The sequence below is a fragment of the Cricetulus griseus genome, assembly GCF_003668045.3.
Source record: "Cricetulus griseus strain 17A/GY chromosome 1 unlocalized genomic scaffold, alternate assembly CriGri-PICRH-1.0 chr1_0, whole genome shotgun sequence".
In the NCBI taxonomy this organism is placed as follows: Eukaryota; Metazoa; Chordata; class Mammalia; order Rodentia; family Cricetidae; genus Cricetulus; species Cricetulus griseus.
In genome coordinates, this window is record NW_023276806.1 from 166116892 (window position 1) to 166129422 (window position 12531).

At 34.2% G+C, this 12531-nt stretch overlaps 1 protein-coding gene across 6 annotated transcripts in view; it reads left to right on the forward strand.

Annotated features, from left to right (window-relative positions):
• The window catches only part of Cep290 (centrosomal protein 290), an 80903-nt gene that overhangs the window by 53275 nt on the left and 15097 nt on the right, over nucleotides 1–12531 (forward strand). For all 6 annotated transcript variants that reach the window (XM_035450956.1, XM_035450958.1, XM_035450957.1 and 3 more), the window contains 7 exons: nucleotides 444–581; nucleotides 2440–2661; nucleotides 4382–4504; nucleotides 6374–6519; nucleotides 6830–6985; nucleotides 7931–8054; nucleotides 11859–11993. In XM_035450956.1, coding sequence (XP_035306847.1) covers nucleotides 444–581; nucleotides 2440–2661; nucleotides 4382–4504; nucleotides 6374–6519; nucleotides 6830–6985; nucleotides 7931–8054; nucleotides 11859–11993 — 1044 coding nt within the window. The remainder of the gene's footprint in view (nucleotides 1–443; nucleotides 582–2439; nucleotides 2662–4381; nucleotides 4505–6373; nucleotides 6520–6829; nucleotides 6986–7930; nucleotides 8055–11858; nucleotides 11994–12531) is intronic.

Here is a 12531-nt window from a genome sequence, read left to right on the forward strand (position 1 = left end):
AAACATAACATGCTTTGTTTTGTAATATGAATTGCTTTGCATAGTGCATAGTTCTGAAAATAATTGTCAGGGTTTGAACTATTTGTGAATAATTGAGTAAAATTACAAAGGACATTCATTTGAAAAGGTTCAGGAATTTGTAAATTATATTTAATTAAATTCTTTTTGTTAATCTTTCATTTTTTTATTGAGACAGGTCTCTCTCTCACCAGGCTGGCCTTGAACTCACTAGGTGTAAACTGTCCTCAAGCTTGCCGTTATCTTCTGTCTTAGCCACCTTGGCGCTGATGAGATCATAGGCATGGGCTACAGTGTCATACTTACAACCACTTAGGATTTTTAATCTAATAGAAAAGTAGTAGAAAGTAATGCTGCTTATTTTGTATTTTGCTCATATACAATGTTAATTTTCCACTAAAAATGTTTGTGTATTGTAATTTTAGGCACTTAGTCGAGCCCTGTTGGAGCTCCGGGCAGAAATGACAGCAGCAGCTGAAGAACGTATTATTGCTGTAACTTCTCAAAAAGAGGCAAATCTCAATGTTCAACAAGTTGTTGATCGACATACTAGAGAGCTAAAGGTGAGCATCAGCACAGGTGTTAATATGGCCAGATGTGTAATCAGTTCAGAGAATGTTTTTTGAATTGTCTAATGAGACAGATGCACACACAGTTTTAAACAGTATATATCTTGTCGGGCGTTGGTGTCACTCGTCTTTAATACCAGCACTTGGGAGGCAGAGGCAGGTGATCTCTGAGTTCGAGGCCAGCCTGGTCTCCAGAGCGAGTGCCAGGATAGGCTCCAAAGCTACACAGAGAAACCCTGTCTTGGAAAACCAACAAAAATTAAAAAATAAACAGTATATATCTTTATGTTTCTCATATGTTGACTATCATCTTGAGGGTTTTGAAAGATAGGCCACTATGAGTTATGCTTACTAATAGAACTCATCTAAGAAACATTTTACTAAGAAAATTTTAAAGCATTTTTAGTACATCTTAAGTATCACCGGATTCAGGTCCAAAATAGGCAAACACTCCACCTCTGAGCTAAACTTCCAACCCTCAGAATTGTTTTAAGGCTGTTTTGTTGCAATAATTTCAGTTTCACAACAAAACTGAGAAGACCAAGAGATCTCACAAGCACAGCAAACGTATGTAGCTTCTTCCATAACTGCCATCCCCCCAAACCCCTACCCCAGTATGGCACTAGTATTTTTATCTATAGCACTGCCTGGCTCTGAAGCCTTTTATTCCACCAAATTAATTTTACCAACATACTTTATTATTTTCTTATCTGGTCATTATGCATAGTGATTGAAACTTTTTTCCTAAATATATATTTCATAAAAACTTTCAATTTCTCTTTCCCCCAAAAAATTTCTTTACAGAAAATTTCATATATATTGTGATAAAATGAAAAATTAATTTTTTCTAAGTTTTAGTTTCTTTTCATTTTTTTTTCATATATGCCTTTTACTACCATTAAACACTTTGGAAAGTAGATTTTTCAAAAATGTTTAAAACAGCTTATACTTTTCAATGTGGTCATAGTTAATAATAAAAAAATCTGTTAACTAAATAAATGTATAAAAGGAAGAGTTCGTTACTAGTATAGTTTTAGTATTTTTCTATTCATATGGTTCTGAATTTTTTTGTCTTTTCCAGTCTTTCTCTAAGATATGATTTTCTTTTAAAAACATTATAATAATCCTGATTCATATTACTAATTTATTCAATAAAACACTTATGCCAGGTAGTGGTGGCCCACATAGGCAGGTGGATCTCTGTGAATCCAAGGCCAGCCTGTTCTACAGAGAGAGTTCCAGGACAGCCAGATTTGCACAGAGAAACCAAACCTGTCTCAGAAAACCAAACAGACAAACAAAAAAAATCCACTTACACACTTAGTTGAATAAGCCATTACAGAACAAATAATAACATGTTTCTCTACCACTACTGTCTTTGTTGAGAACAGCTAAGAATTCCTGTGTTTATATTCACGGCTGCTGTCTCAGGCTGACCTCCCATGTCTTGTTTTCACAAAGTAATTCACAAGTGTTGGTGTCAGAGATTTATGTTATGTTAATCTTACGTTTTAGAATCTTTAAAACATTGCTGTGTATTTGGAAGGTACTGGGTTTTTATTATTTTATTTACAATGAAATTTTTTTAAATATAATTTTGTTTTGGCTGTTTGTTGAAAATGATTTGTTTTATGTTGATGCTTAGTTTTTTTTGTTGTTGTTAGTAACTTGTTTTATTTGACATGAAAGGGGAAAATATCTGAAGTTTCTAGTTTTCCCTTGTGTGCTGTATTTAAAATTTTATATTGGAATTGTGTTTCTAATGAATATTAATAGTGTAACTTCAGTTTCCTGTTGCTTTAATATTAATACTTTAGGAAGATTTGTGAATAACATTTTTATCTCTTGTTAGTCACAAATTGAAGATCTAAATGAAAATCTTTTAAAATTGAAAGAAGCTCTTAAAACAAGTAAAAACAAAGAAAATTCACTAGTTGATGACTTAAATGATTTAAGTAATGAACTGCAAAAAAAGCAAAAAGCTTTTAATAAAATCCTTAGAGAGAAAGATGGGATTGATCAAGAAAATGAAGAACTAAGAAGACAGATTAAAAGGCTGTCCAGTGGACTACAGGTAATACTGCATTTAATTCAGATAACATATTTGATCTGTAATGTATGAGACATGATGCTTATTCATTTTACAGTATATGCTAAAACTGCCTTTCAGTTTCTTTTACCTTTTCTTTTCATGAGATTTCTACTCTTTTTTTAAAAAAATTATTTAATTTTATTTTTTGTGAATTGGTGTGAAGTTGTCAAGTTCCCTGAATTTGGAGATACATACAGTTATGAGTTGCCATGTGGGTGCTGGGAATTGAACCCAGGTCCTCTGGAAGAGCAGCCAGTGCTCTTAACTGCTAAGCCATCAATCCAAACCCCTCTTTTTTTTTTTTTTTTTTTTTATAATTTTACATACTAACCCCAGGTCCCCTTCCATCTCCTTCTCCTGAACCCTCACACCTCTCTTCCCATCTCCCATCTACTCCTCATAGGGGTAAGGCCTTCCTTGAGGAGTCAACAAAGTCTGGCATAACAAATTGAGGCAGGACCAAGCCCCTCCCCACTGAATCAAAGCTGAGGAGGGTAACCCACCATAGGGAATGGGCTCCAAAAACCAGTTCCACGCACTAGGGATAGATCCTGGTCCCACTGCCGGCCCTCCCCCCAAAACAGATCAAGCCGCATAACTGTCACCCACATTCAGAGGACCTAGTTAAGTCACATGCAGGTTCCCCAGCTATTCGTCTATAGTTTGTGAGCTCCCACTAGCTTGGGTTGGCTGTCTCTGTGGTTTTCCCCACCATGATCTTGACCCCCTCTTGTTCATATGATCACTTCTCCCTCTCTTCACTGAACTCCAGGAGCTTAGCCCAGTGCTTGGCTGTGGATCACTGTATCTGCTTCCGTCTGGTACTGGATATAGGTTCTATGATGACAATTAGGGTAGTCACTAATTTCATTAAAGGGGAAGGCCAGTTTAGACACTCTCTCCACTATTGCTAGGAGTCTTAACAGGGGTTATCTTTCAGGATTCCTGAGAATTTCTCTAGCACCAGGTTTCTCCCTAACCTCATAATGGCTCCCTCTATCAAGATATCTTTCATTGTTCTCTCCCTATGTCCCTCCCCCAACTCAGTTTTCCATCCCCCATCCTCTCCCTTCTACCTCCGCTTTCAGTTTATCTAGGAGTTCTTAACTATTTTCTCTTCTAGGGCCCTCTATGTGTATCCCTATTAGGGTCCCCCTTTTTGCCTACCTTCTCTGGGGTGGTGAATTGTTGCCTGTTTATCCTTTGCTTTAAGTCTAATATCCACTTGTGAGTGGGTACATACCGTGTTTGTCTTTCTGTGTTTGGGTTACTTCACTCAGGATATATATTTTTTTTTTGTAGTTTCATCCATTGTCAGTGTGTTTCATTCATTCATTCATTTTTTTTTTTTTGATTTTTCCAAAATAGGGTTCCTCTATGCAGCCCTGGCTGTCTTGGAACTCACTTTGTAGGCCAGGCTAGCCTGGAACTTAGAGATCCACCTGTCTCTGCCTCCCATGATCTGGGATTAAAGGCGTGTGTCACTGCCACCCAACTCTTTGATTAGTTCCTTGAGTGACCTCTGTTGTATTTCTTGTCTACAGTGGGCCATGTACAGTTGTAGCTTCCTTATTATAGTGATAATCAGAATCATGTAGAAAACATGATTAATGTTAGCTGCACAAAAATTTCTGTAATTGGAATATGTAATGTGTCCCTTGATATTTATTTGTCAAGTAATGTTGTATCTTAATGTTTTCAGAGCAAATCTCTGCTAGATAATAAGCAAAGTTTAATTGATGAACTTCAAAAGAAAGTTAAAAAACTTGAAAGCCAACTAGAAAGAAAGGTGGATGACATAGACATAAAACCTGTGAAAGAAAAGGTATGTGAAATGCCCTCCTTAATAGTTTTAAACTAAGTGAAACATGTATTGATTGAGAATTTCCTCTAATAGTTTAAGGGCCTCAGACCCACTGTTAATGGCCCTGAAAAAAGTTGACAAGTCTTTAAGACAGGTTTTTGACCTTTAGGAAGTTACACTCTACTTGAGGACACAGCTGCAGTGCACCTCCATGGCATTTCCTGATGTTAGAGTACCGTCTGTCTCTTCACATCCTGTGTAACCCATGAGTTTACCGTTCCTCCCCATATCTCATCTGCTTGCTCAGTCCCAATGAAGGGTTCCATTACATGCTGCAGAATTATTTATGTACATCATACTTCATTCTCCCAGATAGTATTTATATTTCTGGAGGTCAAATTATTCTTTGGATACATTAAAAAATCATCAATCAACAAAGATTATATAGTTTTAAAAGGATACTTATTAGCTGATTTGAATAAATAAGGTTAGAAACTAATTTGGAGAAAGCGTATTAAAGGAGCTCTAGTATTGGATACTAGCCTCTAGTATTGGAGGAGATTGTTTGAATTTGATGTCAAACCCAACTCCCAGCCTTTTTAGACAAGAAATCCGATTTATAGTAAACATGATGTTTCATAATATTTCCTATATTATTCTAAATGAAATTTAAAGTCAGTATAAGCTTCTGTAATTTCAATAATGTTATAAATGCACTAAGTGTAATTAGTAGAAATATAAAAATAATTTATGAACGAATGAACATGATAATACGTTATTTATATATCAACATGTATATGATCTACATTAGAAAAATAAGGAAAAAAAAGAAAAAGAAGTTAACCATTTGTTTGTACCTCATGCAGCATTAATATGAATTTAGAACTCCAAATATAGACGCTGATATATACCTTTTAAAATGTGTTCTAATGGCAGTTTATATGATTCTAAATCATATTGCTGCTTGTTTTCTAATTTCCAACATAATAAGCAGTTATTGCTACTATTTTCAGTAAAATAATGTCTAGGCTTTATTTTTAAAAGGCAGTTGTATTCTTACTAAATTCAATGCATAGGGAAATATAAAAATGTTTGGTGTTAATATGGTGAAATGGAATTAAATTCTTAGTCCATACAATTGTGAGAACTGTCTTAACTATGTAAGCATCCAGCAGGACTTGTTCAGAACATGGGACTATTGTATATCACACAACTTTCTTTTGTAGCTTTTATTGTAATACTAACAACGATAACGCTACCATCACTGTTACCAGATAGGTTACAAATGTAAGACCCGAGATCTTATCTTTTCCAATTCTTAATAGCACTTATTACAAGTTAACTTACTCAGTATATTTATATCTTTTTCTTGTGTATATTGCCACCAATGAAGTTTGTTCACAAATAAAAATTGTAAGATTTGCAAACGTCTACCCTTTTTTCTGGTTTACACATGTTCTCTGCTCCATTTCTAGAGCAGTAGCAAGCACATAGGCAACACTAAGTAAATACAGGTCGGATGGTAAAGTAATGTGCATTTAGATAAGAGTGAGTTATAGTATTAGGAAATTATCATGCTGTAACAGGATTGCAGTGGTCATTCACACAGAATTATTTTTTAGAAGCTTAAGTAAATCATGTATTTGAGCCATCGAAATTTCACTTAACTTCTTAAGGATATTGGCATTAGTCAGAATCTTTCCTGAGACTTATCTGTCGAGTAATGCATAAAGCCTACTTAAATTGAAGGTCTTTTTCCTAATAGTGTGCCATTCCTAAAGATTCTACCTATTATTCTCTTGAAAGTATAGTTTAAAATGTGGATCAGTAACTGAAATGAGATTAAAAATAATATTGATAGCTTTATAGCCCATTTGTTACTATTTACAGAGTGCTAGAGAAGAATTAATTAGGTGGGAAGAAGGAAAAAAGTGGCAAACCAAAGTAGAGGGAATGCGGAACAAATTAAAGGAGAAAGAAGGGGAAGTCCACAGTCTCACGAAGCAGCTGCATACATTAAAGGAGCTTTTTGCCAAGTGAGTTAAATTTCATTATAGAACTAATACTATGTAAATTTTTATTTTGAAATCATGTAGTTTATTTTACTTAATACATGACAAGTTTGCTGGTTTAGGTTATTTATGATTCACATTTTATTGTCTTAAAATGTGGTATAATATATTTTAACTTTGAATGCATTATTTATGATTTTTCAAATAAATTCATACCAAGTACAAAATGATACACTTACTACATATGATTATGATGATTACTGAGCTATGCTTTAAAAAGCCAAACAAAAATTGTAAAAGATACATTTTTATCATTCCTTTTTAAACTCTTCAGAGCTGATAAGGAGAAACTTACATTGCAGAAGAAACTGAAAACAACAGGCATGACTGTCGATCAGGTCTTAGGAGTGCGAGCTTTGGAGTCAGAGAAAGAGTTGGAAGAGTTAAAAAAGAGAAATCTGGACTTAGAAAATGACATACTATACATGAGGTAATCTATTGCATGGAATTAGTGTCTGTGGTGATGAAGAATTGCTGACTTATCCACATGGAAATATATTGCTTCAAGTATGGGTTTTATTATCTTTTTCATGCATATCCAGCTCCAGAGTGAGCCTAAGTCATAAGGAACTCCTTGCTGTTCCTCTCTGGAACTTCCCATGCCATCTTTGTGATACTTACAGTGTCTCTTAGCATTGTTGTTTCGATAGAAGTGGGCTTTATGTTGTATACTTTAGCCACTGAACACATGTACCTAAGCAGGCATGAGACAGGCAGAAAGGAGGAGCAAAGGGAATTATTCCATCCTCCAAATTAAAGCAGTTCGAACATCTGAATTTTATTAATCAAGTGCATATATTAAAGAGAGGAAGGATATGACATAGACAAATTCTTAGTAATGATATAGAAACAAGAAGGGATTTTATTGTCTTCCCATTAAGTGTACATTTATTTGTTGAATGGAGAAAGAGTCCTGGATAATAAGGTTTCATAGATTTGTTTGTGCCAGAATAAGATAGGTCTTGTAACCAAGCTTGGACTTGATATGACAACATTTACTGAAAAAAATTAAAGCCTTGTTGGATCCTGAAGCTGTTTGAGAATGAAATAGATGGTATATAATTACTATGCAATGTTCTTAAAAGAGTGGGCATTTTAGCTATTCTGCATAATTCCATTTAAGCAAATACATGCACTTTAAAAGTGTTAATATGTTCCTATCAGATGGTATAAAGTCGTCTTTGGTGGATGCCTGATAGTAAAGGATTATTTTTAATATAAATTATTATGTCCTAATTTATTTCTTGTGAACTTTGGAAATTTAAAATTTTTAAGTTATAGTATTGATGTACATGTAAAATTTTTTCTTTTCTCTATTACAATATAATAAATTAAGAAAAAGTAAGGATTGTATAAGTCTGATTGTTGTTCATAGGACCCACCAAGCTCTTCCAAGAGATTCTGTTGTGGAAGACTTACATTTACAAAATAAATACCTTCAAGAAAAACTTCGTACTTTAGAAAAACAACTCTCAAAGGATGCGTATCCCCAGTCGTTGGTAAGTATACATCTCCCACCCCCCCCCCCCCACCCCAGTGTTAAAGGCATAAAGGGCAATGGGTTTTTTCCATTATCTGGACAAAAACATAAGATCCTCCTCATTGATGTTGATACAACACTTATACTAATCAATGCTGAATCATTTCTTTAATCCTATCTGATAATGACTGTGGTTAACTTTAAATACTTAGGCTTTGTCTAAACCTTCATTGCAAAGATTCCTAGCAGTTCCAGCTCAAGTTGGAGATGCTGCTGTGTATCATATTTGTAAGTAATGATTAGCAAATTTGCTGTATCCCTGTTTCCTTTCTGATATGGTCCATCTGGTTTCCACCATTGTGATTAATGTTGACAAATATAGAAACAATGTTTGTCATAAAAATCCAGCAGCAAAAAAAAAAAAAAAATACCAGCAAAACTAAGATATGAACAGACAAAATGCCACATAACTAATTTCAGAACCAAAACTGAGAAAAAAACAAATGTCACTGATTTACATCACTAGCTATCTACAAATCTTCTGTGGTATTACAGAAATGTTGTAGATTCCACTGAATTAAGTATGGAACAATACCAAATAGTAAATTAAGCAAATTTATCTCAGCTCTATGGAATTTTTTAACTTGAATTATGAAAATATATCAGTTCCTAAAGTTAAGAAAATAAATAATTTTGTGAAAATGAAAACCTGAAACATAAAAAGGAGAACAAGAATAGGGTTGGTAAGGATGGGAAAATAAAAGGACATGTAGCCAGAAATGTCAGTCACATAACATCGGTCAAGGTGAATCTGAAGAGGAGGACCATGATGCTGCCACCATGCTGATGCAGGGCACTAGTGTGCAGATGTTGTTTGGCCAGATAGGAAACTCAGTTGTCAGTCCTGAAAAATGCCCTGATCTGAAATGCCCTGATCCTTTACATCATTAGTTGAGTTTACTTAATGAAAAGTCATATGCATACATAGTGACAATTTAACAAAGAACACAGAATTTGTAGAAGGAAATATACCTATTAATAAACAGTTTTCCATAAATCTGGACAATTTACACAATTGCTTTTAGCTTTATTTTCAGAAAATAAGAGGGAAAAGTTGCAAATTCATTGTATAGTAATTGCATTCATGGTTTAATAAGAAATATGTTAAAATAGTTTCACGTGAAATCTTGAGATATTCTCTTCTGTAAGTCATAATAAATTGTTAGGAAATAGTTATTGGTTATCATTAATCAGATCAACTATCTACCAGAGATAGACAAAATTCATGAAGAGAAAATAGTTTAGAAACAGAGAATTAAAGATTTCCATGTTTGTTAAAACTGTCCTAGATGTAAACGTTGTCAGCTTTGTAAATGACAGGATTTATTTTGTAGTAGACTGATGTAGAACAGCCTAAATACATGCGTGGGCTGTGTAGTAAGTGAGGACCTGTTGCTAAGTGTGGCTTATGCCTATCACCAAAGATTGTATCTTTTTTCTTGTCATTGCATTTATGCATATATATCCTGTAAACAACAAATTTGAATCAGTGCTGCCTTCCTGCCAGTGTTCGGTTATATGTCCATGAAATTCATAGGTCTATTCAGAATGCTTTTAACTTTGTGTCCTTTTTATTTTTTAATATTTGGTCTAAGAAAATATCTATTTTTTTTGTTTCAAATAGATATGTATCACAAGTACAGTATAATGTTAATAATTTGAAGCATATTATAAAGGCAGGCATAAAGAGCTGTTTATACAGTATTATTTTAAGCAGAATACCTAGGGAGCTACTGACTTCATAGCCCATTGCTCTCGTTGAATGATGGTGGGAAACAGCCGAAGGCACGAGGATGACTTCCATGGGTTTCATACTTTGTACATAACAATCCTAAGAAGTAGATGACAATCTCATTTTCTAGCCTATTTAGAATCATTTTAAAGATTTGTCTTTCAAAAAAACAAAGTTTAGAATAAAAAATAAGCATAACAACAACTCAAGATAAATATATATTCATACCAAGAAAAAATGCAAATTCAGTGTTTAGTGTATTTCAGAGGACAGAATTGATAACTGTATCTCAAGGAATTACTGAATGCCTCCTGGAGAAAAAAAATTGAAGCAGTTATAGACATAAATTTTTAAGCCCCCTTGACTTTCTTTCTGTTTAATTTTGGGGGGGGGGACAATTAATTTTTATTAGTTCCTAGAGAAGTAATTACTACCATGGTTGTAATAGCCCAAGGAAATTGCCAAATGTTTCTCACCCACTTCCCACCTGATAGTGTTACTTTTTTCTTGGCTCTAATTGTTCAAATTGTGCTTATTTTAATTTCAACTTTATTCATTCAATGAATAAATGTGTTTAATGTTTATCTCTACATGGAATAAAATCATCTTTTAAATCACACAGTGGTGTGACAGAAAGTGGTGATTTCTTTTTTTTTATTTAGAGAATACTTTATTAGTTTTTGTAATCAAATCCACATAGATAAGACCTTACATATTTAATACAGTGCGTTACCCCTGTACAAATGGAAAAAAATTAAGTTCAACATTTCTAGACCAATATGGCTGTTAATTTCTATACAATGCCAACTCAGTAAACTAGGATACTTTTTTCCAAAGTTGACAGCACAGCTAAAGTTTCCAAAAATTCAAATTATATATATAAAAAGACCAATAATAGCAGTATGAATAAAGGAACTTCAGGAGGCATCACCATCCCTAACTTTAAGCTCTATTTCAGAGCTATAGTCCTGAAAACAGCTTGGTTTTGGCACAAAAATAGACAGGTAGACCAATGGAATAGAGTTGAAAATCCTGATATTAACCTACACACCTACGAACACCTGATTTTTGACAAACAATCCAAATATATATACTGGAACAAAGAGAACATATTCAACAAATGGTGCTGGCATAACTGGATGCAAACATGTAGAAGACTACAGATAGACCCAAGCCTTTCGCCCTGCACAAAACTTAATGGATCAAAGACCTCAACATAAACCCAGCCACACTGAACCTACTAGAAGATAAAGTGGGAAATACCCTTGAATTAATCGGTACAGGAGACTGCTTCCTGAACATAACCACCAGCAGCACAGACACTGAGATCAACAATTAATAAATGGGACCTCCTGAAACTGAGAAGCTTCTGTAAGGCAAAGGACATAGTCAGCAAGACAAAACAGCCCACAGACTGGGAAAAGATATTCACCAACCCCACATCTGACAGAGGGCTGATCTCCAAAATATACAAAGAACTCAAGAAGCTATTCTCCAAAACACCAAACAATCCAATTAAAAAACGGGGTACAGAACTAAATAGACAATTCTCAATAGAGGAATCTAAAATGGCTGAAAGACACATAGAAAGTGTTCAACATCCTTAGCCATCAGGGAAATGCAAATCAAAACAACTCTGAGATACCATCTTACTCCTGTCAGAATGGCTAAAATCAAAAATACCAATGACAGTTTATGCTGGATAGGATGCGGAGAAAGAGGAACACTCCTCCACTGCTGGTGGGAATGCCAACTTGTACAACCACTTTGGAAATCAGTATGGTGACTCCTCAAGAAAATGGGACTGAGTCTACCACAAGATCCAGCAATTCCACTCTTTCTGTTTAATTTTTAAAAATTACCTTTTCTGAAGGCTTTGTAACCTGTCTTACTTGGTTTTGGTTTTATGTAATGTATGCCATTTTCCCCCAACATTCCTTTTAAAAAATTCTTTTTTGGAAATGTTTCCTTATTGAGTATGTCTCTGAGGCTTTTGCTAAATGTTGAATATATTCTAAATTTCATTTTCAGACTTCAGAAATAGAGTCAGATGATCACTGTCAAAAAGAACAAGAACTTCTGAGGGAAAACTTGAAGTTGTCATCTGAAAATATCGAGCTGAAATTTCAACTTGAACAAGCAAATAAAGATTTGCCAAGACTAAAGGTTAATTTGATTTTATTATAGTGCCTAAATTCACCACACTCTTAAATTTACTTATATCCCTTCCTGAAATGGATATTCATAGGGTATCTTTGTGATGTTGCATTATATATATTTCCTCATTTAAGAGGCATTTATTGAGTCCCTGTTTATATCAGACTTGCATTTATTTTCGATAGTTAGCAGTCGTTAAAAATCCAAGCATTAATAAAACATCTTCTGATAAGAGATGCCAATCAACAAGCAGACAAGTTAGTGTGTAAACAGCTGATGTGAAGTGCTAAGGGAAATTAGGAAGCACCATTAGTTGAAAGGGATTAGAATAATGAGAGAGCTGGTGGAGAAGTGAGGAAATGGGTCATATAGACACTAAGAAGTCTACACAATAGAAGGTTGTACTGATAATAAGAATCCCAGAAAATAGAAGTGTCATTTTCATGTGATCCAAGGAAAGAATTACAGGAGATTTCTTATATGTCATTAATAATTGTAATAACTGAAATGTAATTGTTTCTTTAGAAGTGTTACTTCTAAATTACTT